Below are 20,364 nucleotides of genomic sequence, written 5' to 3'. Positions count from 1 at the left end.
ACAGCCTCTGATGACCAGCATCATGTCCTCCAGGGTCATCCTCTTAGCATAATATTTCATGAGTTCCTTGTTTTTCGATGCTGCATAGTATTCCACTGTGTGAATATACCAAAGCTTCTCTAGCCATTCATTTGTTGATTGGCACTTGGGTTGTTTCCAGCTCTTTGCTATTGTGAACAAAGCCACAATAAACATGGGGAACATGGCTTTTAATCATGCAAAGGTGGCTCAGCATGGATTCCTTGATGATGAAGACAAAACCACAGCTGCCAGGAAACACCACAGGTCATTTCTGTCCCTGTTTCATTGATTCTCTTTCCTCTTCCCTCTTCTCCCTCTGATAAGCTTATGCACAAACTATTTCCAAAGAATGCGCCAGCGCAGCAGGTGGGACTGGGGTGTCCAACCTGTGGACAGGTAAACCCCGCAGCCCTCTAATCAGTTCCACTCACCAACACTCTACAGGACAGAGTAGAACTGCCCCCCAGGTTCCCAGTGTCTTTCAATCATGGGGTGGGGAAGCTACTGACCACAACACAGATGGCCAGAAGAACGAACAAAGCTGTCTTGGGAGAAATGCGACCAGATTGCTCCTCTGAGGTGAGGCTGGTGAGACTCTATCCCACGAACTGCGGGCCTGCTGTCAGGACGGACAAGTCCCTGAAGTAAGACATCGCATTTCCTAAAGAGGCTAAGAGGAAGTGCCTCAGTGAATTGGACAGACACAGTGGCCACCACAGTGGCACAAGCCCAGCCACACTTAGGACCAAGATGCAGGATGGGGCGGGGTTCCATTCTCTTCACATGGGGTCGCTGTGAGTCAGCTCAGCTCAGCAGCACCTAACAGCAACCTTTACAGAAGCAGCCTACCTCATCTTTCAGGGAGCACCTGGGGGATTTGAACTATCAACCTTTGAATTCACAGACCAAATAAATGCTTCATCTACTGCACTGCTAGGGTTCCTAGGTAACCAGAAAACAAACAGCCAGTCAACAACTGAGCAAGGTTTACGGAATAAGCCGATTTACGAAGAAGGAAAGGGGGGGCGGGGGCTGGAAATCCAAGAAATAATAAACGTTTGCTTGTGGAAACTTTGAGATCCCTGCTTTCTGGAACACCTAACATTGCTTCTTAGTAAATCGAGTGGTGAAGGGAGAGGACTTAGATGTCCGTCCTCAGCACTTCAACAGGGCCTCAGTCCCAGAAAAATGAATGGAAAGTTCAAGCTGACACACATGGTTCCCAGAGAAGAAACCTTCACAGGAACATTTCTCCTTTATGCTGGAGACCAAGAAACTCTAAGTGGAAAACTCAACTTCAGTGGCCATACTCCCTAAACTGTCCTAGGGCACTCAGAGGCCTTTGCAAGCTTGGAGAAAAGCAATCCAGCCAGGGGGGCTGGACCAAAGGTGGGTAGGCACGCCCCCAACCCTCTGGGACCACTGATGACTTCCAGCTTGGACACTGAGGGTGGGTCCCGAGGGTGGGTCTCGAGGCAGAGCACACAAATGAAGCACTAACAAAGGAGCTGCAGATGGAAACCCCACCCACAAGCTCCTCAGACACCGGCTGCAAACCACATGAAAGAGACTGCCCCCATCTTTCTCCCAAGAAGCAACTGGTGGGATCAAACCATCAGCCTAAGAGTTGACTGCATAACTCCTTACCCATGAGACCACCGGAACTTCCCTACAAAAAATCCCCAGCCACTGACAATCTTACGGACGCATCTACTCCGATGCACAGGGGGTCATCTCCCCTGTGACACACCCCGGTCACCATTGGCCAGAGTCAACTTGATACTGGTTCAGCCAGAACTAGGCTTCTGCCCTTTGGGTACATTGCCAGGAGACTCCAGTCCCTGGAGAAAAACATCATGCCTGGTTACAGGAGAAGGTCAGTGGAAACGAGGGGGAGCCCAAGGAGATGTGCTGCCCCAGAAGCTGTCATGGTGGATTTAGGGCCAGACTATGAAGATGGTGCAGGAAGTTGGCTCCTTGGAATTTCTAAGCGTCCCCTGTCTCCCCGTCAATTCCACAGAAGCTCTGAAAATCCCTCCCTGAGTCCAACTTTACCCACCACCTCTGCATCTCAGAGCTGACCGCCCAGGCCATGGGACCCCAAATGCCATAGTCTTCTCCAAGACAGTCTGGCCGCGCACAGCGTGCACCCCTCCACCTTGCCAGACACCACATTCCAAAAGGGCAAAACTCCTCCCCATTTTACCCTTTCAAAAAAGGCAAAACATGCTTTGGACTTTTGTTCCCATGCACTCAAATTCCATTTCCTTTCACTCGTGAAACAGCTCCAACATGACATGATAAAAGTGCCTTGACCGCCCCACACCACGGCAGGGCCGGGCTCCAGGCAGCATGCAAGGGGCACCTCATTTTGCTCCTAGGACCTGGGTTCCCTGCACGTAACGAGTGTCACCAGCGCTAATCAGATGTGCACCGCACCTGTGAGAAATCAAGCAGCATCTCATTAGGCTCACATCGCCCCCGTGTCCCTGTAATCACCAAGTCAGGGCTGCACAAACCTCCACAGAGGCAGCGCCAATTCCACTTCTCATGCAACCAAGAATCTCAGGGGACTCTGGAGCTTCCCGCTCTTTGTACTCCTTTACAAGCCTCTCTTAATCGACAAGAGTCGGTTAACCACAAGGATTCTGACGACCATCCTTAAATTACACGCCACTATCATCGTTACCAGGCAGAACACAACAGTGTCCTGTCCTTGGCCAGCCTCCTGGTCACTACAGGCCTGGAGGCTGTGTCACAGCCACCCCGCTGAGAGTCTCACAGCCTAAGAGGCCACGTTCTGTCACATGACTCAGAGCTGCTGTGCTGCCTCATGTGGCCTCATGGTAAGAAGCTATGCTGCAATCCCAAAGGCACTCGGAACGAATCCACCAGCTGCTTCACTGGAGAATGGGCAAGATAGCGCCTATAATTAGCTGCCTCTGAAAACTCACTGGAGGGTCAGCTATGGGTCAGTTTCAACTCGACAGCACACACCACCACCACTAAGAACAGCAGCAGCAGCTTGTGAGGCTATGTGATGGTCCTTCGAGGAGCTTTGGAGCTGGGCATCGCACCTATTGTGTGCAAAGCACTCGCCCTTCATCAGCACTGTTCCAGAATCCTGCCTCTACTCCGAACCCACTGCTTTTTGTTTAATTGTTGTACATAAATAACACACATCCACCAATGCAACAGATTTCAAATGTACAGTTTAGTCCTAGCAACTGGAGCCCCCTGACTACTACCACAGCTCACACAAGCCCACTTCGCTTCTGCTCCTCGAATTCTGTTCCAGTTTCAGTTTTATAGACTATAAAGCGTACAGAAAGCAGAAGTTCAACTTTCAACCCCTGCATCATTAAACTCTCCCCGTATAAAGAACGATGCAAATGGGGATTGTACTTTAATATGACATGCGAGTCCAGGGCCATTTACAAAACCAGTGAGCACTGCAAATGATCCCTTATCATAATAACCAACTTTTAAAACAGACGTATATTCCTTCTAGCCCCTGCAAACTTTGGAGTTCTTAAAAAGGAGGAGTAAATAAAAATTTAAGGAGGGAGGGAGTGTACTGGCTGACAGTAAAGCTTAAAATATGAAAGTACATTTTAAGTCATTTTAAAAAACATCGACGTGAGAAAGTCCACCAGAGCCAGCAAGTACCTTATAGCCACCGATGCGGTGCTCCTGCTTGAACTCTTTCCCGTTTTTCAGCCATCTCATGGTGGGGGTGGGGTTACCCCCCGCGGGGCAGCGGAACTTGACGGTGTTGGCCGCAGGGACAGCGTGCAGCCGCTTCTCCATCTTCTCCGTGTTGGTCCAGTACGGCGCCCCTGTTGTGGAAAATGACACTAATCAAAATGTGTGTTGCTAGGTATCTTCTCTAGAATTAAACTCCAAGCAGTTTAAGTTTATTCCGCTTTGAAGACAAGAGATCTGACATTTGCAAACTCTTTTCTAAATGAAAGGCAACTGGATAACTGGATAATATTTAGGAAAATATTTTCAGAGGCCAAGTCCACCTGCCTGGGCAAAGGGTCCCTAGAGATGGGCTGTTTTACGGTTCCTGACGATTAAGGCGCTGGGTGGGGAAAAAATGTTTAAGGCATTCCTCTCTCGGGAGGAAATAATTCCAAGTGAAACTATGCTTGACAATGCTAATTTAGATACAAAGTAACAGTTAATTTGGATACAAAGTAACAACATAGACAAGAGCAGTAGCTGAATCCCCCAAAACATAGCAGGTTTTGATGGGCGCACCCACAACAGGACCCTAGACACAGACTCATAGAAACTGTCCTAAGACACTTGACCATCTAATCCACACCAGTTTTGCTTTCAGCAATAATCAACAGTATAATTATCGTTCTACTATGGCAAAATAATCTAAATGGGAGAACTCACAAATTTCCCAATACCTTATATGGCAAGTTGAAAAGGTAGATAGTTAAAGATATTTTATTTTGTTAAAAGGGGAAAAAAATCCACCCTCTTTTACTCTCTGATGTTGGCTGTAGACACCACAATCCTACCACTACGCCTTAAGGGTGTAACTGAGTAGACAGCTACCAATTAAGTTTATGCAATATTTTACCTTCCCAATACTACAAAGCCATAAACACAAGGGATTTTTCTTAACAACAAAAGGGCCATGTTTTTAAATCATTAAGGAAGGATAATCACGAAAATCAAGCCACATCATCATTTTGTGCTGTGAATTCTCCAGGCTTGCTGATAATGGCTAATAGCCTACACCTCATGCTTTGTATTTACTCAGCATTGTTCTATGGGCATTAACAGTTTAACACAACATTGCATTAGAAAAGGTACTATCATAATCCCTCCTTTCCAGGTGGGGAAACGGAGAGGCACCCCACCCCACCCCACCCCCCAGACCTTAAATCAGTTGCTCAAAAAAGCCTTGCAGCTGCAAAGAGGTTGGGCTGGGGTTTGAACTGCGACAGCTTGACTCCAGAACCCACTGTCTTTACTTCTCTTTTCCACTTTAAGAAGTGCATTCTTGGGGAATGCAATCTATACTCTGAATCCCTCTTCACAGTCTCCAGGAATGACCCACAGTCAAGACAGAGGCCAGGCCAGCCTGTGGGCTGAAGTCACACTGCCCCTTTCTGATGTTCCTAGAACTTCCACAGAAATTCATCCAGCAGCTTAACCTTTCACACTTTGTTTACAAAAAACCTTGTTACGCAAGTGCCCCTTTTCCCCTACAGTGCCCATAAACACGTCCATGAACATTCTGGAAGACCTGTCCATGACAATGCTCCTTTCTCCTCAGGGTCAGACTGGTTAACAGCACACATGGTCCCTAACCAGAAGAGAACTGGCCCTAGGCCAAGGCTTTCTCTCAGAATGCAGACCTAGAAGGTTCTCTCTTGGTTCTCCAAGGGCACAGCAAGGTTTACATCCAGGTGATCACACATACCTAACAACCAGGGAGACCTTTAGGGTCCAATTAGGAACGAGAGTCACGACATCCCAATCACCTTCCTCCTCTGACCGTGCCCACTCTCTTGAGAGCAGTTGTAAAGGCTGCAATCTGGGTTTCTTTACCAAGACATTAAACTTGTTCATCTCAGAACGTTCATCTCAGGTGACGGGTGATGGAGTAGGTGGTCTCCACACCAAAGTCCCTGGGGCGAGGGGTAAGACTTAAACAACGCACAGCTGCCAACCCAGAGGATGGCAAATCTATTCTGCCCAGAAGTACCTTACAGCAAAGGTCTGATGATGTACTCCCCAAAGAAAAATCAGCCACTGAAAACTCTCGAGCACACAGTTCTACCACGACACACAGGGCTGCCACGAGCCGGGCCCCACTTGGTGGTGACTGGTGGGTTTGGTACCATAGTTCTAAGGCTGGTGGAGAAGTGTGAACTGCTCAGGTCATTGGTGCACAAGCGAGGAAGGATGGGAGTATGGGAGGGGTGAATGACACAACTGGACACACCCAGGCCTCCTATGTCACTGGAGGAGTCAAACCCTTGTAAATGCACCTATTTTGTTAGGATTCCTTCAGAAAGAATGGTTCTTGCTCATAAGCTGGGCTCTGGTGACCTTGTGAGTAGGGGGTTGTGCTGCCATCCCAAAGGTGAGCAGTTTGAACCCACAAGATGATGGACAATCTCCTCCCATGTGGCTTGTTGTTGTTAGATATCATCAAGTTACCTACAACTCATAGCAACCCCGTGAACAAAGGATCTGAGTCCTGTCCTGTCCTGTCCTGTGCCACCCTCAACACATCTGACCCACTCAGTCCACCGCTGCAATCACTGTGTCAATCCATCTCATTGAGGGTCTTCCTCTCTTTCACTGACTTATGTGATTTACAGCCTCTGAAAACCCACTGGACAGTCAGCTAGGAGTTGGCTCTGACTCGGCAGCAAAGAGCTGTTCTTGAGTCATCACCAGCCTCCTAGGAGGTAAAATATGTTGAAACAATTGCAGTAATCTTTCATCTGAAATGCTTCTACTTAGGAAAAACCCATGGACATCCAGTCACTGGACAGAAACCCTTGAGAGTGTGAAATAAATCACGATCTCTGTTGTTCCACAAAGACGTTCACAGACCTGCCGCCAACGAAAACCATCTCTCGTGTGAGGTGCCTCTCCTGTCATCCGTTTACGTAAACACAGCAGCTCACGCAGACGCAGACGTATTAGCTAAGTGTTATGTAGCAACTCTTCAGACAGTCCCCACCACAGCTGAGTGGGCCCCATGCAGCCTCTCTTTTCAACATAAAACAATCAACAAACCTGCACGTAAATACCACTAGGCATCATTTTTAATTTCCCTAAGACATCAAAGAGTAGGATTGAGCAGACGGAATGAGGATGAGTGTTTGGTTTCAGACAGGGCTAAGGCACGAGGGAGGCTGAAGGCCACTCAGGATCACCCCAAGCCCCCAGGAGTATGAGCTTCTGAGCTGGGGCCCTGACACACTGGCAACCTGGCCCTCTGTCCTGGTGTCTGCGGGATGATTTAAGGACCATCAGGAAAGAATGCTGCTGGAATTTCTGGCAGGTAGCCACTTCACCTGAACCAGAGTCAAAATGAGGACAGTGGTCAAAATGCCACCTGTAAACTCTAATTATGCAAAACAGATAGAAGGCTGTGTGGGGGACAGTGTAAGAATTCTCTTCCCAAATCCCCTCCATCAGGTGGGGCCACCAGAAAATACAACCAGCCCCCTGGAAACAGAGCCGCAGGACTCAAGTACTCAAAATCTGAAGTTCTCAACAGTCTCTTGCCCTGAGCTGCTGTGTATCAGTAACGCACCAGAAAGGGCCCCAAGGTGAAGGTCCTCAAGGTCCCCTGTGTGGCAGGAGATGGGCCACCCTCAACTTCATGTCGCTGCCTATGCAACCGCTCCAGCTCCCACGAGTGTCCGCGCCACACGGCCTCTGAGGATCAGGTCTCCTCTCAGATGTCATGTTCTTTTTTTTTCCCCCCATAATCAAGATGATTAATTTTAAAACCAAAAAAATGTTGCCGTGAAGTCAATTGTCTCAAAGCAACTGATAGGACAGAGTGGAACTGCCCTGCCCTGTTTGTTTCCAAGGCTGGACCTTCACAGGAGCAGACTGCCACATCTCTCTCCTAAGGAGCAGTTAGTGGCTTCAAACCACTCACCTTTTGGTTAGCGTGTAGACACCCTAACTGCTGTACCACTGACTCTCCTTAGAAGATGCTTAACTCAACTCATTGCCTTCATGACAGAATGGGCTCACAGCTGGTTTTGGAGGCTGTAAACAGCACAGAAGGAGACAACCCTTCTTTCTCCCTATGATGACAGAGGGTATTATTTTGCAATGGCTCTTCCTGAAACACACATTTACATAACTTTATGTAAAGTTAGAAGGACCTGAAAATTTCAGAGATGGTCACAGCGTGTTTCAAGTACAGCCCTTCTGAACCTCCCACAGCAGCAGAAGCCACGGTTGTTCCACAGTCTACTCTCCTTCAATATCAACTGCCATCTTTGCAGCCCTGACACCAAGGGCCCCAAGAACCAAAACATAGCTGGCGAAAAATATGGGCCAGGCTCCTAGAACCAGCGCTTCTATCTCTGAGACTCCTCCTTGAACACTGTTAACAAGTGAACAGTGAGAACAACTTTCACTGGGAGAAGGAACTAGTGTGACAAGTTAACAATCTACAAAAGCAGACACTAGCCCTCTTTATGGTAGTTGCTCAAGGGAGATGTTTACTCGACTCAAACTCATTCTTTTCAGTGGATGTGTCAGTCAAGAGCATTATCATTGAAAGGAAACCCATTGTAATCTACTGTGTTCCTCCCTGGCAGGACTGAGGGAGGAAGGTGATGGGTGGGAAGAGAAGGGAATGGATTTTAAAATCACTTAATGGAGAGGGAATTGTGGTGCAAGTTTTCAATGGCATAAAAAAAAATGTATTCTAGACAGCCATCTGTGAAGTAGCCTGCTGGTACTCATCAGAGAACATTGCCACTGACCTAGACACCAGGTAGGGTCCTTCAGTTCTGACAGCTCTGCTTTCCTGATTGGAATATGCATCGAAAGAACCATGTTCCCTTCACCCTTAAGTACTAATAATGATCAGGTTAAAAGTGCAATAAGATTCAGGCACACAGGGAATAAACACAAGCCCATCATCAACGTGTATCTCCTCCGCACAGCTTCTACTCTGAAGCAGTTATTACTGATAGCTGGTGATAATGTTGGAATTCTCCAAAATACAGCTGGAATCTCTTAAGATTCTTCTGCCAGTCGAAACAGAGATTTATAAGAGAAGAAATTTCCCTTGAAGTATATACTGAATCAGGCCTTTGCCTGACCCCCCGAGCCCCACAGAGAGGAGGTCCTGTTCCTCCTCTGAGTAGCTTTTTGTTACTGAGGTGTGTTTCTAACATTATATCATATGTCTAAATACTGAAAAAATATTCCGTTCAGTGTCCACAAATCAACATAAGTGGATCGACTCGCCAGGCACACCCTGAGGTGCCCTTGGCTTAGAGACCAGGCGTCAGAGCACTTACTGACTAGATGGACAGAAGGCTGGACAGGTGGAAAGGCAAGAAGATGAATAGACAGAAGACATTTGTTGAAAGCTCTGCTTGTAAAATAAGGAAGTTGAACTGCATGTTCTGATAAGGCCCCTCCCAGCACTAGCATTCTCTCCAGGTAGGTATTGATTCTGTCAACAGTGGACAGCCACAGGCTTCCCTCTAACCCTGCAGTTTAAACTTACTGAGCAACCACGAGCTGCTGAACTTCACACACACACACACACACACACACACACACACACACATTGTTGTTTGTTGCGTGCTATCAAGCCAGCTCCAATTCCTAGCGGCCCCAGGAATGACAGAATTACACCCCTGCTCAGGCCTGAGTCACCCCCAAATCTCAGCTGGGCATGGCCCATCGTGGTACCCACTGTCTCCACTGAGGGTCTTCCTCTTTTCTTGATAACCCTCTGCTTTACCAAGTATGGTGACCTCTCCTGAGACTGATCCCTCCTGACAGTCATCTCCCTTCCAAAGTACGTGAGACGACGTCTGTCTCTCCCTCCTCGCTCCTAAGGGTCAATCTACTGTCATTATTCCAAAAATCCTTATGTATCCTAATAGCAAAGAGGTAAAGTTCACGGTTGACCCTTCCTCTGCAACCAGCTACAAAGACTACAGCCCAATGGCTTAAAAGAGAAAACTCAGAACCACGTCACCTCAGCACCAAAAGGGACTTTGGTGGCCATCTGGTGATCGATGTCATCAAGGAAGGTTAAGTGATTTGCTCAAGGTCACATGACCAGGGCCAAGGCCAGGGCTGGTCTCCAGTTCCCTCAACACTGCTCCTTCAACCACACCAGGCTGCCCTTTGAACTCTCCCATAGTAATTAAGTCAGAAGTTCAAGATTTATGTGAGCTATGGATGCTGATGGCTGCCAACTGTATTTTTATTGATGCAAAAATAATAATAAAAAAATACACAGCCTATTTCAGCTCCTGGATTAAGTCTCTTCAACTCCCCAAAGCCCTACTAAGGCCTCTGTCTTAAGGCTATAATTAGGGCTTTTAAAAATATCACTAATCAGGACATTTGAATGCTTTGACCCCTGGCAGGAGGAAAAAAGCTCTCAGCGATAACCTCCACCCTTACAACCAACTGCACTTCATCTGTTTTCCATTTGGGGTAAACTCAGAGAAAACAAATGTAAGGAAATGTGGAGATGTCAGTGGATGTGCAAGAAGGGGCGGCTAGGAGGAACAGAGGCTTTGTGTGAGAAATCTCGTCAACATGTGAACCATGGACACATCTATCAGAAAGGCATTCAGGCAGGTATTGCAAGATACCGAGATGCGGAATGCCTAGTTAGTTCTCTGCGGGAACCCCTGCAGGGAGAGCAGTTCCCACAGAGCTTCCAGCATCAGCCTTCAGAGCAAACACCGTCAAATTCGACTAGAGGGGAAAACTGAGAAGGAAGAACTCCTGGTTCTGACTCACTCAACGCCCACCAGGGCTGGCCTTGGTGCTAAATGGTCAGGCCAACTTCTGAGGAGGTTTCTATTACAAAGGAATGTCAAACAGGCCACCTTGTGCCTGCTCTCATTCAACTTGATTCACTTTGCCGTTGCTGCAAACATACACAGTAAAACTCAGCCCAACTCAACACTCTCTGCCTGTAAAGTTCAGAGACATGTCACATTTTCCCGAGCTGTGCAGGCAACCTCATCTTCGTCTTGGGACTTGCTCCTCCCTCCTAACATAAACTGTTCCCTACAGCTGTTTACCTTTAGAGGTGTCATTGTCAACTGGATTCCACACAGGTGGTCCTTAAAAGAATATGCAGTCAGCTTTAAGAAGATTGCCGGCTTTAAGAAGACTTTGGTGGATGTTTTTAGTTCAAGGTTTTACAGATGATCTCAGCGTTTCAGTCTCCATTGCTCCATAAAATCTGGAGTCTGTGAAAATTTGAAACTCTGTTCTGAATTTTCCCCCTCTTGATCAGGATTCTTGTATAGTAGTTTGGATCAAAATAGCTTTGGTCGCCAGGCACATTCAGTTCTTCTGGTCTCAAGGCAAAGGAGGCTGTTTTTCATGGAGGTATTAGCTACGCATTTCTTTTCATCCTCCTATTCCAGCTTCTCCTTCTTTCTCTGCTGCTCCAAGTGAAGGGAGACACACTGTTGTGCTTCGAATGGCAGATGGTAAGCCTTTAACAGCCCAGGCATCAGGGAACAAGCTACGAGGTACAGCAGAAGCTGTGAGCGAGTTATGAAGCTGACTGCCGGAGGAGTCCCACGAAACCACGACCAAAGCAGGACTGTAGCGGCCAAGCAAATGCAGCCAACCTCAGGAGTTACTCGGTTGTGTACAAGTGGCAGGAGCAGCCACTCTTTATTGCCTTTTTTCCTTCCTTTAGAAGGAAGCGCATTGTTGTAAATAAATCCACAACACAACTTTTGCCAACTCAACCTTTTGCAGCTGAACAACTTATCGACACAATAAGCAATGCCAATAACTGGCTATGCGACCCTATTGTTCTTCTTCTTCTTTGTTGTTGTTGTGTGCCATCGAATCAGATCCAACTGGCACAGAAGGAGATGGCCCCTCCTTCTCCAGCGGAGCATCTGGTGGATTCGAACTGCACACCTTTGGCATCTTGCCACTAGGCCACCGGAGCTCCCTGCAACCCTATTCTTCATCGGTGCAATTTTCCCATCACTGTTAACCATTTTCTTCCTCCTTCCTGCCCCTGAAAACAACTAATAAATGCTGATCTCTACACGTCTGCCTTTTATTTACTATACAAGAGGCCATGCCCTGTTTTTCTTTTTGTGACTGGCTTCTCTTTCTTAACTGAATGTCTTCAGGGCTCCTCTACACACTAGTGTGTATTAATATTCATTTCCCTTGGCTAAGGATAATTCCACTGCTTATATGTGCCATGTTCTGTCGATCCATCCGTCTGCTGATGGACAGTTGGGTTTCTTCCATATACCGGCCACTGTGAGTGTGCTGCAATTAGCATCCGAGTCTCTCTTTGAGTCTCTGCTCCCAACTCCCAAGGACAGAACCAGGACCTGGGGTGTTCTTTTGTTCGCCCTTCCTGGAAACTTACACACAAACTAAGAAACCCACAATCACTGTCTTAGATACGATCTCCACCAAGTGAGAATCCCTATTAGAGCAAAGGTGACTGGGAACTGTTATTATCAGCAGGTTAATCAACGAGATGCATTTGAAATCTCAGGCAGCCTGCCCTCCTTCTCTCGAGTTGCGTCCAAAAAAAATAGCCTTCCTACCTGACATGCGGTACAGACATCTGCAGGTCTCAACGGGAGTGAAACTAAAATAGAAAATTACTTTGTCTCTCTCCTCACTTGCTGGAAAGCCGTCTCCAGGAGTGAGAATCTTGATCCGACTGTCTTGTTATCAGCCCCCTCCAGGAAAGGAATGGATCTGAACTTGCTGTCAATCAAGATCCGCCCAAGAACCAAGTCGGAAGATCTTCAGAAGTCATAAATGCTGAACATAAGCGAGTGGTGATAAAATCGATCCCAAGCAAAGGGTGGGAAAGTCCACCTGTCCGCTGCCAGGTGACAGACTGGGGCACCTCAGAAATGCAAAGACTAGACTAGTTATGTCCTAAGAAACTCGGGTGGTATAAACTAGTATGTTTCTGTGTGCTAACCAGAAGAGGTTGGTGGTTTAAAGCCACTGAAGGGCTCTGTGAGAGAAAGACTTAGCAAACTCCTCCCATAATGATTACAGAGCAAAACAAACCACAACCTTATGGGGCTCGTCTACTCTTTCACATGGGGTCCCTAGAAGTCAAAATCAACTCAAGTTACCCAACACTACCAGTTAAGTTACACTTTGCTTTCAATTCTAAACCCTGCAAAACCCTCAACCTGGATGCATTTCAAAAATGAGCACTGGAAATGACAACGTTGCATCAAGGGGAAAATGTTTTTCACTGAAGGGCATTGAGTAGAGATATTTCCTGGCAGCCAGGCCCATAATGATGTCACAGGGCTGCTCCCCACCTCGGAAAAGGCTCAATCTGGTGAGGTGTGAGGTCATCAGCTAGTCATCAGCTAGCCTGACCAGAAACATCTGGGATGGAAGAACTTGATGGAAGGAGGGGCCAAAAAGAGTCAGATTTAAAAACAAAACAAAACAACCAAACACAAGATTTTTCACTGTATATGCAACAAGCTGTTAATAGATGGCATGTTTTACAAAGTGACTTATGACCAATACATTTGGAAAACAATGCAGAGTTAAAATTGATGTCAGTTCCCAGCCTCAGAGCTTCAGCATAGAGTCCCCAGGAAAGGCTCAGAGCATGATGTATCTTCCAAATGCATTTCAACATACAAGCCGCTTCAGGCAGAGAATCACTACAGATGACAAAGTCTTGGTGGCACAGTGGTTAAAGGCCCAGCCACCAGCAAAAGGGTAGTGTTTCAAAGCCACCAGGCACTCTGGAGGAGAAAGACCTGACAGTCTGCTTCTGCAAAGATTTAGTCTCGGAACCCTGATGTCTACTCCGTCCTATAGGAAGCCTTCAGGTCAGAATAGATTTGAAGGTAGTCAGTAGGACTTCAAAGGAGTGTGCTCTGGGCTTCGAGCTTATACATTCTTAGGTAAAGACCACACCTGAACAATCCTCACAACATAACAGCCTCCAGTAACACTAATCCTGCCCCACAGGGTGTGATTACAAGAATTTTAGCACCCCTCTCCTGTAAGAGTAATCAGTAGTAGTAGTCAGGCACCATGCAGGTCCTCTGCTGTCGGGGTGAAGGAGGCCAGCATGGTCCGGCAGACTATTTCCTTGGACACCTGATTTTCTCCACTCTTGTTTGCTCCAGGAAGGGAGAGCTTAATCGTTGCATCTTTGCATGAAGAGTGTAATACAGCAACATGTTCATTCAATAGCCACACAGGTCCTGGCCCTGGGGAGGTGGACTAGCTGCTGGAGAAGGCAGGTTTGAACAGTGGGGAGCAATCATGAATCCCCACAGATGAAGCTCTCTCTGCCGCACAGAAGCCCCTCTGCTGGGACTGCAGGAATAGGGGTCTCATCCTCCACAGGCCCCACTTTTGAGGATGGTTTGGGACAATGGGCGAGAGCAGAACATTCCCACCAGTTCAGATAAGACCTTGAGGGCTGCTTGATGGCCAACAGATACCAGTCTCATGGCCAGAAGTCAACAATCCAGCCCTGATTTTTTACTGTTATTTCTTGTTGTACTTGGCCAGCATGCTTCTTGTACTCTGCAGAGAGTCTGAGTAGACTCGACCGGCCAGCAAGCTTGCCGCCTTATACTAAACCATCAAAACGGGATACACAACCGTCTCACGTGGGCAGAGGGAAGAGTTACAGTGTATTTTTCAAGCCAGCAACTGAAGCGATAGAACATGTGAGGTCTCAACCTGAAAGGAGAGTCGACTTGTCCCTGCCGGCCCTGGGTCACTGAGCGTCATTTGTCAACTCTGCTAAAGGGGAGCAAACACCCCCTGTGGACTTTCTGGGCCATCAGAAGGCACCGAAGGAATCTATTTGGACCAGGAGTGTTTTCCAGGTGGCTGCAAATGCAAAGAATTTGGTGCCTCTACAATGTTTCTTCTTCATCGGGTCGGGCATTTGACACTTGAGGTGGCAAAAAATCGTTGTAATGGCAACATCCCTGTTCCCGCCTTGCCAATTACGCTGGCCACGACATTCCCTCAGCCGCACAGGCCACAGCTGCTTAATCTCAGCTGCCCCAGGCTGCACCTGTGAATCAGACCCGCCTAATCGCACTAACAGATGGCCGGGGCCAAGTAGCCAGCTAAGACCTGCTATCACTTTAAATAGCATCTAATGTTTCACAGGCTCCAAGCAGAGGCCCTTCCCGACAGCAGCGTCTCCCTGGTACAGCTAACACCAGCCTCTAATCGCTGCAGAGCACCCACCTCGGGGCTGGGCTGGGGTCAGCCGAGAGCTAACTGCCAAGAATCCTGTTTGGGCAGGAAAGATCCAGCAGTCCCGCTGCTGACCGGTACGCAGACCCTGAGTGCTCCACTACCTGGCCCTTCCGCACCGGTGCTGGGCGGCCAGGGCCAAAGGTGATCACCTGGAGGTCTCTGGCAGGAAACCCTTCAGAATCAGTAGAAAGAGGCTGTCCCCTCAGTCTAACTGTTCCATAGTCAGGACCCGTTGCAGTTTGTAACTTTGCGTACGTGTACGTGCTGGAGGGTACCTGTCACTACAACCAGCCCACACTTTGAATCAGCTCATCCTTTCTTCACCCTCTGCTTAAAATCGACCTTCCATCTCAGGTACACTGTGACCGTACAGTGTAACAGTATCCCTCGGTGACTCTTACATATACATTACACATGGTTGTTGATTGTCCTCAAATCAGGACTGACTCGTAGCTGACCCTCCGTGGATTTTCAGAGGCAGTAAATTTCACAGAGCAGACTGCCCATCCTTCTCCTGCAGAGCACCTGGTGGATTTGAACCATGTGCCTTTGGGATTATAGCACAATTTCTTACCACTAGGTCACCAGGGCAGGGCCCTTACACATTATATATGTGTATATACTTATACATAAGACACCTTACATATTCACATGTATATATTCCATTTAAGAACCCAGCTCCCACACAGGACACCTAAGCTTCAGTGACGGAAGCCGTGGTCCCTCCCAGTCAACAGCAGAAAAAAGCGACAAGAGCAACGAAAGACTAGACAGGAGCCTGATGGGGCAGTGAGTTCTATTAGGAAGAACAACTCCAAAAAGGAACAAAAAATGATGCCCAACGCAAAGAAGGTAGCCAGCACCGCTGAGTGGAACACGCACCCATGGATGAGTCAGTGCACATTTGACTGGAAACTCTACAACCACAACAAAATAACAAAGGAAAACCACCAAGGAGGAGAGGCAGCCCACATGTGGGCACCGTGTTAGAGCTGAAAAGGAAAGGCACATTCTCACGGTCCCTAAACTCGTTATGAACAGGCCTGAGAGTGAAGATCAGCTTAACCTCTGCTCCCTGGGTGACACAGGAATAATATTTTCCCAACGTCCAGAGGCATTACTGGCCAGGGCTGAGCCAGCACCCAGCACCCAGCTTGGCCCTGGCCCTTAGCATTGCTCCCTCCCCTGCTGGAGAAAGTCAGAAGTCAATGTATCTTCTGTGCCATCAGTGCATTGTCACAAATTGTTAAAATAATACTATGGATAGCTGATACACATCAAAGCAGCAGACTTTACTCTGCGCTACCCCTCGCTCCACGGTACACTCCGGCTCAGCACCGATGTCCGTGTGCCAGGCCCTGAGCCGTGGCTCTCATCTCAGTGGACATCAGAATCACCCACATTTCTCATTCTCAAGCGAGAAGTTTCATTTCACTAAGTGCGCCAGCCAGGTGATGCTGATATGGTCGGCACTGAAAACCATGCAAACCAAAAGATGTCCCTTCTTGCCCAGGCTGCCAGGAGGCTCATGATGACCCCAAATCCATTTTCTCTTTCTTTAGAAATTCCCATGCCTGGTGATACAGTGGTCAAGCACTTGGTTAACCCCAAACACCAGCAGACTGAACCCCCAGTGTCTCCAATGAAGATGATGTGGCAACCTGCTTCTTTAAAGACGGCAGCACCGGAAGCAGCTCTGCCCTGTCCTAGGGGTTACTCTGAGCTGGAATCACTGAAAGGCAAAGAGTTTGATTATTTTAACAACTACTTGTCTTATTTGGAACTTTGTTTCCATTAAGTGGACTGAAATCGTTTGGAGGCTACCATCTCTCCCAAAAAAGTCCCCAAAGACCAGGGCCTCGTCTCCTGAGAACCAAGCCCTTCATGTCACTGGAGAAGCAGCTGATTCTGTTTTTCCTTTACGGAACCAACACTGACAGGGGCTCATTCTCTACATAGAGTGACTTCGTGACAACTCCACGGAGCAGCATTTAGTCCCACTTGACAGATGAACAAGTTGAGGCAAAAGTTAACTCAACAGATTGGCCAAGGGCATCCAGTGTGGAGGTGGTAGCCCACCCACTTAACTCACCCAGTAAGAAGTCCCTCAAGTGTCATCGCTCAGTCTTAACTGGCTTTAAACAAGCAAACAGTATCCACTGGCCTTTTCTAGCTCTATGTAAGAAGAAAGGCAATTGTCCCTTATTTCCTCTTAGAGCGAGCGCTATGTTCTCCAAGGCCAGGCTTTTCAACTGACGCTCTGCACCACGTGATGGCCTGTGGTGGGGGCTGTCCAGTGCACTGCAGAGTCACGGTCAGCAGCATCCCTGGCCTTTACCTTCTAGCAGCCAGTAGAGGCATAGCTTCCACTGTAAATGTTACCAACAGTCCCCAGAAGTTAGAAGTCACCCCCACTGGATAACCTCCCTGTCAAACCAAGCACCACAATTGTCTGGAATGAAAACCAAGGTGCTGCCCAGGTCTGTCTACCAATGTCCACAAGTGAGAAGTCAAGAAGAAAAAGGAAACCCAGGCAAGAGAAGGAGTGCGAGCTTCCAGGAAAGCGGCCACTGACACGAGAAGAAAGACAGACACAGAGGAGGGTGTGCAGGACACTGCTTTATTCCAAGGGTTGAAAGGCAGAGAGCAGACACAGCAGAGCAAGGAAGGTTCCGGGCACAGCACAGAGCCGGAGAGGCGACAAGAAGACAGGGCAGAAGCCACGCTGCCCACCGGGCTCTCCTCGGGACCGTCGCGTCCTGCCACTACTTACTCTTGTTGTTATTGTTCTCAGTGACAAAGTCCTCGGAGCCGTCGGCATCGTCTTCATCATCCCCAGATGAGATGGCATCTGTAGTCGAAAGAACAGATTCATGACTGTGTTTCTGCAGGCCAGACGGTGGCAATTATCTACAGCTTGGGCCTTCTAGGGTGTCTAGTGCCTCCAACAACTCGGGAGCCAGGCAACAGGTCCAAGGCTGTGTTTAGTTAAGATGGTTTTAATGGCTTAGAACTTCTCTCCACAATGACAGTTGGCCAGTAGTACGTGTCCCAGTGTTCATTACATCCAGGTTATTTAAACATGCTATAAAATTGGACATACTGCAACTGAACTCTCCATTTCAAACAGTGGTCAAGTCCCTGACAAATTTATCCTTTGTGTAATCCCCAAAGAGTCTTCCTAACACAACCTTTCAGCTCCCAGGGGTCCCCTCCCCAAAAGGAATGAATCCCTAGTGAACTCTGTCCTTGTGTGGCATTTCCACCATTGACTGATATTCTGATAGTTAAATGTGGCCACAGAGGGGGATCTTGGCCAGCACGCCTCTCTACATGGAGCAGAACAAAACAAAAACACCAAGGAAAGAAAAGTCCAGTATTAACCAAAGAAATCCAATCTTGAGCATGCAAATTTCAGTCCTCTGATCTCTAAGCCACGGAGGCCAGTGGAATGGGGTTGCGTTTTCATCCCATTAAAGTAGAAATTTGTCATTTTGCACGTGAGGATTCTGTCCTCCGTAACGGTCAAGATCTCCAGTGCATTTGGGTCTCTGGAAGACCCTCAGAAAAAGGTCGATAATAAACTACGAGGCCATATGCCTGACATCCAATTAGCAGGTGTCACTGTGGTATCCTGGGTACCATTAACGTTTTCCCCACAAGAGCTACAGAGGAGGGAGAGCAGAGGGCGGGCAGGCCCACTCACCTGTGACATTGACCATGAAGTACAAGGTCTCACTGTCTACAGTCCTAGCAGGTGAACACGCATAGAGGCCGGAGTCTCTAGGTGTGGCGCCTTTTATCTGCAAGTACTCCCCAATAAGCACTGTCCTATTGTTGGGCCCCAAGTGCACCCCATCCTTAGTCCAAGTGATCATGGCAGCATCTTTCAACTGGCAGCGCAATTCTAGCGACTCCCCAGGCGCGGCCACGTACACTTCTGGTTGGGAGATTTGGTATTTGGTTGGTGGCTCTGCAGAGAGGTGGGAGAGAGAACACGGACACGGAGGAGAGAAGGAGAGAAAGTCCAACAGTAGTCAGTGGAGGCCCGGGACTCCCAGAGAAGCTGTTCTTGCTTTTTTGCAAATGCTCCCAGCAGGTATCCATCTCTCCCCGCACCCCACGAAGCCAGGAAGCGACCCTCACATGGGCAGCAGACTGAGCAGCGAGTGGCCAGAACATCAACAGGGGACGTACCCAGGGAGAGCGACCCATCTCTGCACCCACACACAGCACAGCTCTCAGAACCCAGCGCCGAAGGCCAGGCCACCTTCTATGCCGATCACCAACGCAAAGCATGCCCACCCTGGGCCACCCACAATTCTGTCACCCCAGCATTCTCACTCAGGAGAGGGTTGCGTTTCACAGGATTTTTCCATCCAACATGTCTGGGTCTACTATACACAGAAACACTTAATAATCTTTTTCTGTGTCAGCTTCTGCTGGTGCCACGGAACAAACGTGTTGGGAATATGACTCAACCCCAAGGGAAATGAATGGTTCTCACAGAGTACAGAGGGAGCGCTTTTGGCGTACTGGGTAACATATCAGGCTGCCAACCAAAAGGTCACAGGTTCAAATCTACCCGTTGCTCTGAGGAATAAACCTTAGCCATCTCCTCCCATAAAGATTTACGACTTCAGAAACCAGAGAGATGGTCCCTGTGAGTCTCAGTCAGCTCAGCGGCAGCAGGACACCGTCTGGAGGAGCTCCGTAGGAACAGTGATTAAGTGCCCTGCCGCTAACTGAGAAGTAGGTGGTTCGAATCCACGAGCTGCTCTGAGGATGAATGATGCAGCAATTTGCTATTGTGAAGACTGTTGTTGTGTACTGTCAAGTCAGAACCGACCTACAGCTGCCCCTCCAGCGGGTTCTCAGAGGCAGTAATTACATGGGAGGGCACTGCCCATCCTTCCCCTCAGAGCAGCTGGTGGGTTGGAACCGCATGCCTTCGGGCTGGCAGCGCAGCTCCTGACCACTGTGAAGGTCACAGCCTCAGAAATTCTACCATCCAGTCACCATGGGTCAGGCCGGACTGGGTTTGGGAAGTGTTTTTTCTCTCCTTAGTCACTCGTGCTATCTTAAGGGCTCAGGGCGCCTGTCTGGAAGGTTGATTCTGTGCTGGCTGAGACATAATGCTTTTCTCACGAAGATCAAAAGTTGGGGGTTTTATCACCAAATACAAACAGAGGAGAGGGGGCTCTGCAGTACTGAAGAAGCTCTCCCACCACCCCGTTATAGGACTGTGTCCACCCCATCAGTCCCCACCACTCACAGGCTGGCCTTCTCCCCACTCTGTTACAGGATAGTGTCCCCCGTCGGTCCCCACCACTCACAGGCTGGCCTTCTCCCCAC

General features: G+C 48.4%; 1 protein-coding gene across 2 annotated transcripts in view; it reads right to left on the bottom strand.

The window, feature by feature from the left end:
• FGFR2 (fibroblast growth factor receptor 2) overlaps positions 1-20,364 on the bottom strand; it is a 127,343-nt gene that overhangs the window by 77,734 nt on the left and 29,245 nt on the right. The window contains exons 2-4 of one of the 2 annotated variants that reach the window (XM_006879891.1): positions 18,716-18,982; positions 17,783-17,860; positions 3,691-3,860 (exon numbers count right to left, since the gene is read on the bottom strand). In XM_006879891.1, coding sequence (XP_006879953.1) covers positions 3,691-3,860; positions 17,783-17,860; positions 18,716-18,982 — 515 coding nt within the window. The remainder of the gene's footprint in view (positions 1-3,690; positions 3,861-17,782; positions 17,861-18,715; positions 18,983-20,364) is intronic. The other variant, XM_006879892.1, reaches the window with a different exon arrangement.

The sequence above is a fragment of the Elephantulus edwardii genome, unplaced genomic scaffold (genome assembly GCF_000299155.1).
Source record: "Elephantulus edwardii isolate Elephantulus edwardi_28Jun2011 unplaced genomic scaffold, EleEdw1.0 scaffold00006, whole genome shotgun sequence".
Lineage (NCBI taxonomy): Eukaryota > Metazoa > Chordata > Mammalia > Macroscelidea > Macroscelididae > Elephantulus > Elephantulus edwardii.
Note: the sequence above shows the minus strand (reverse complement) of the source record. Positions and strands in the feature narration are given on the sequence as shown.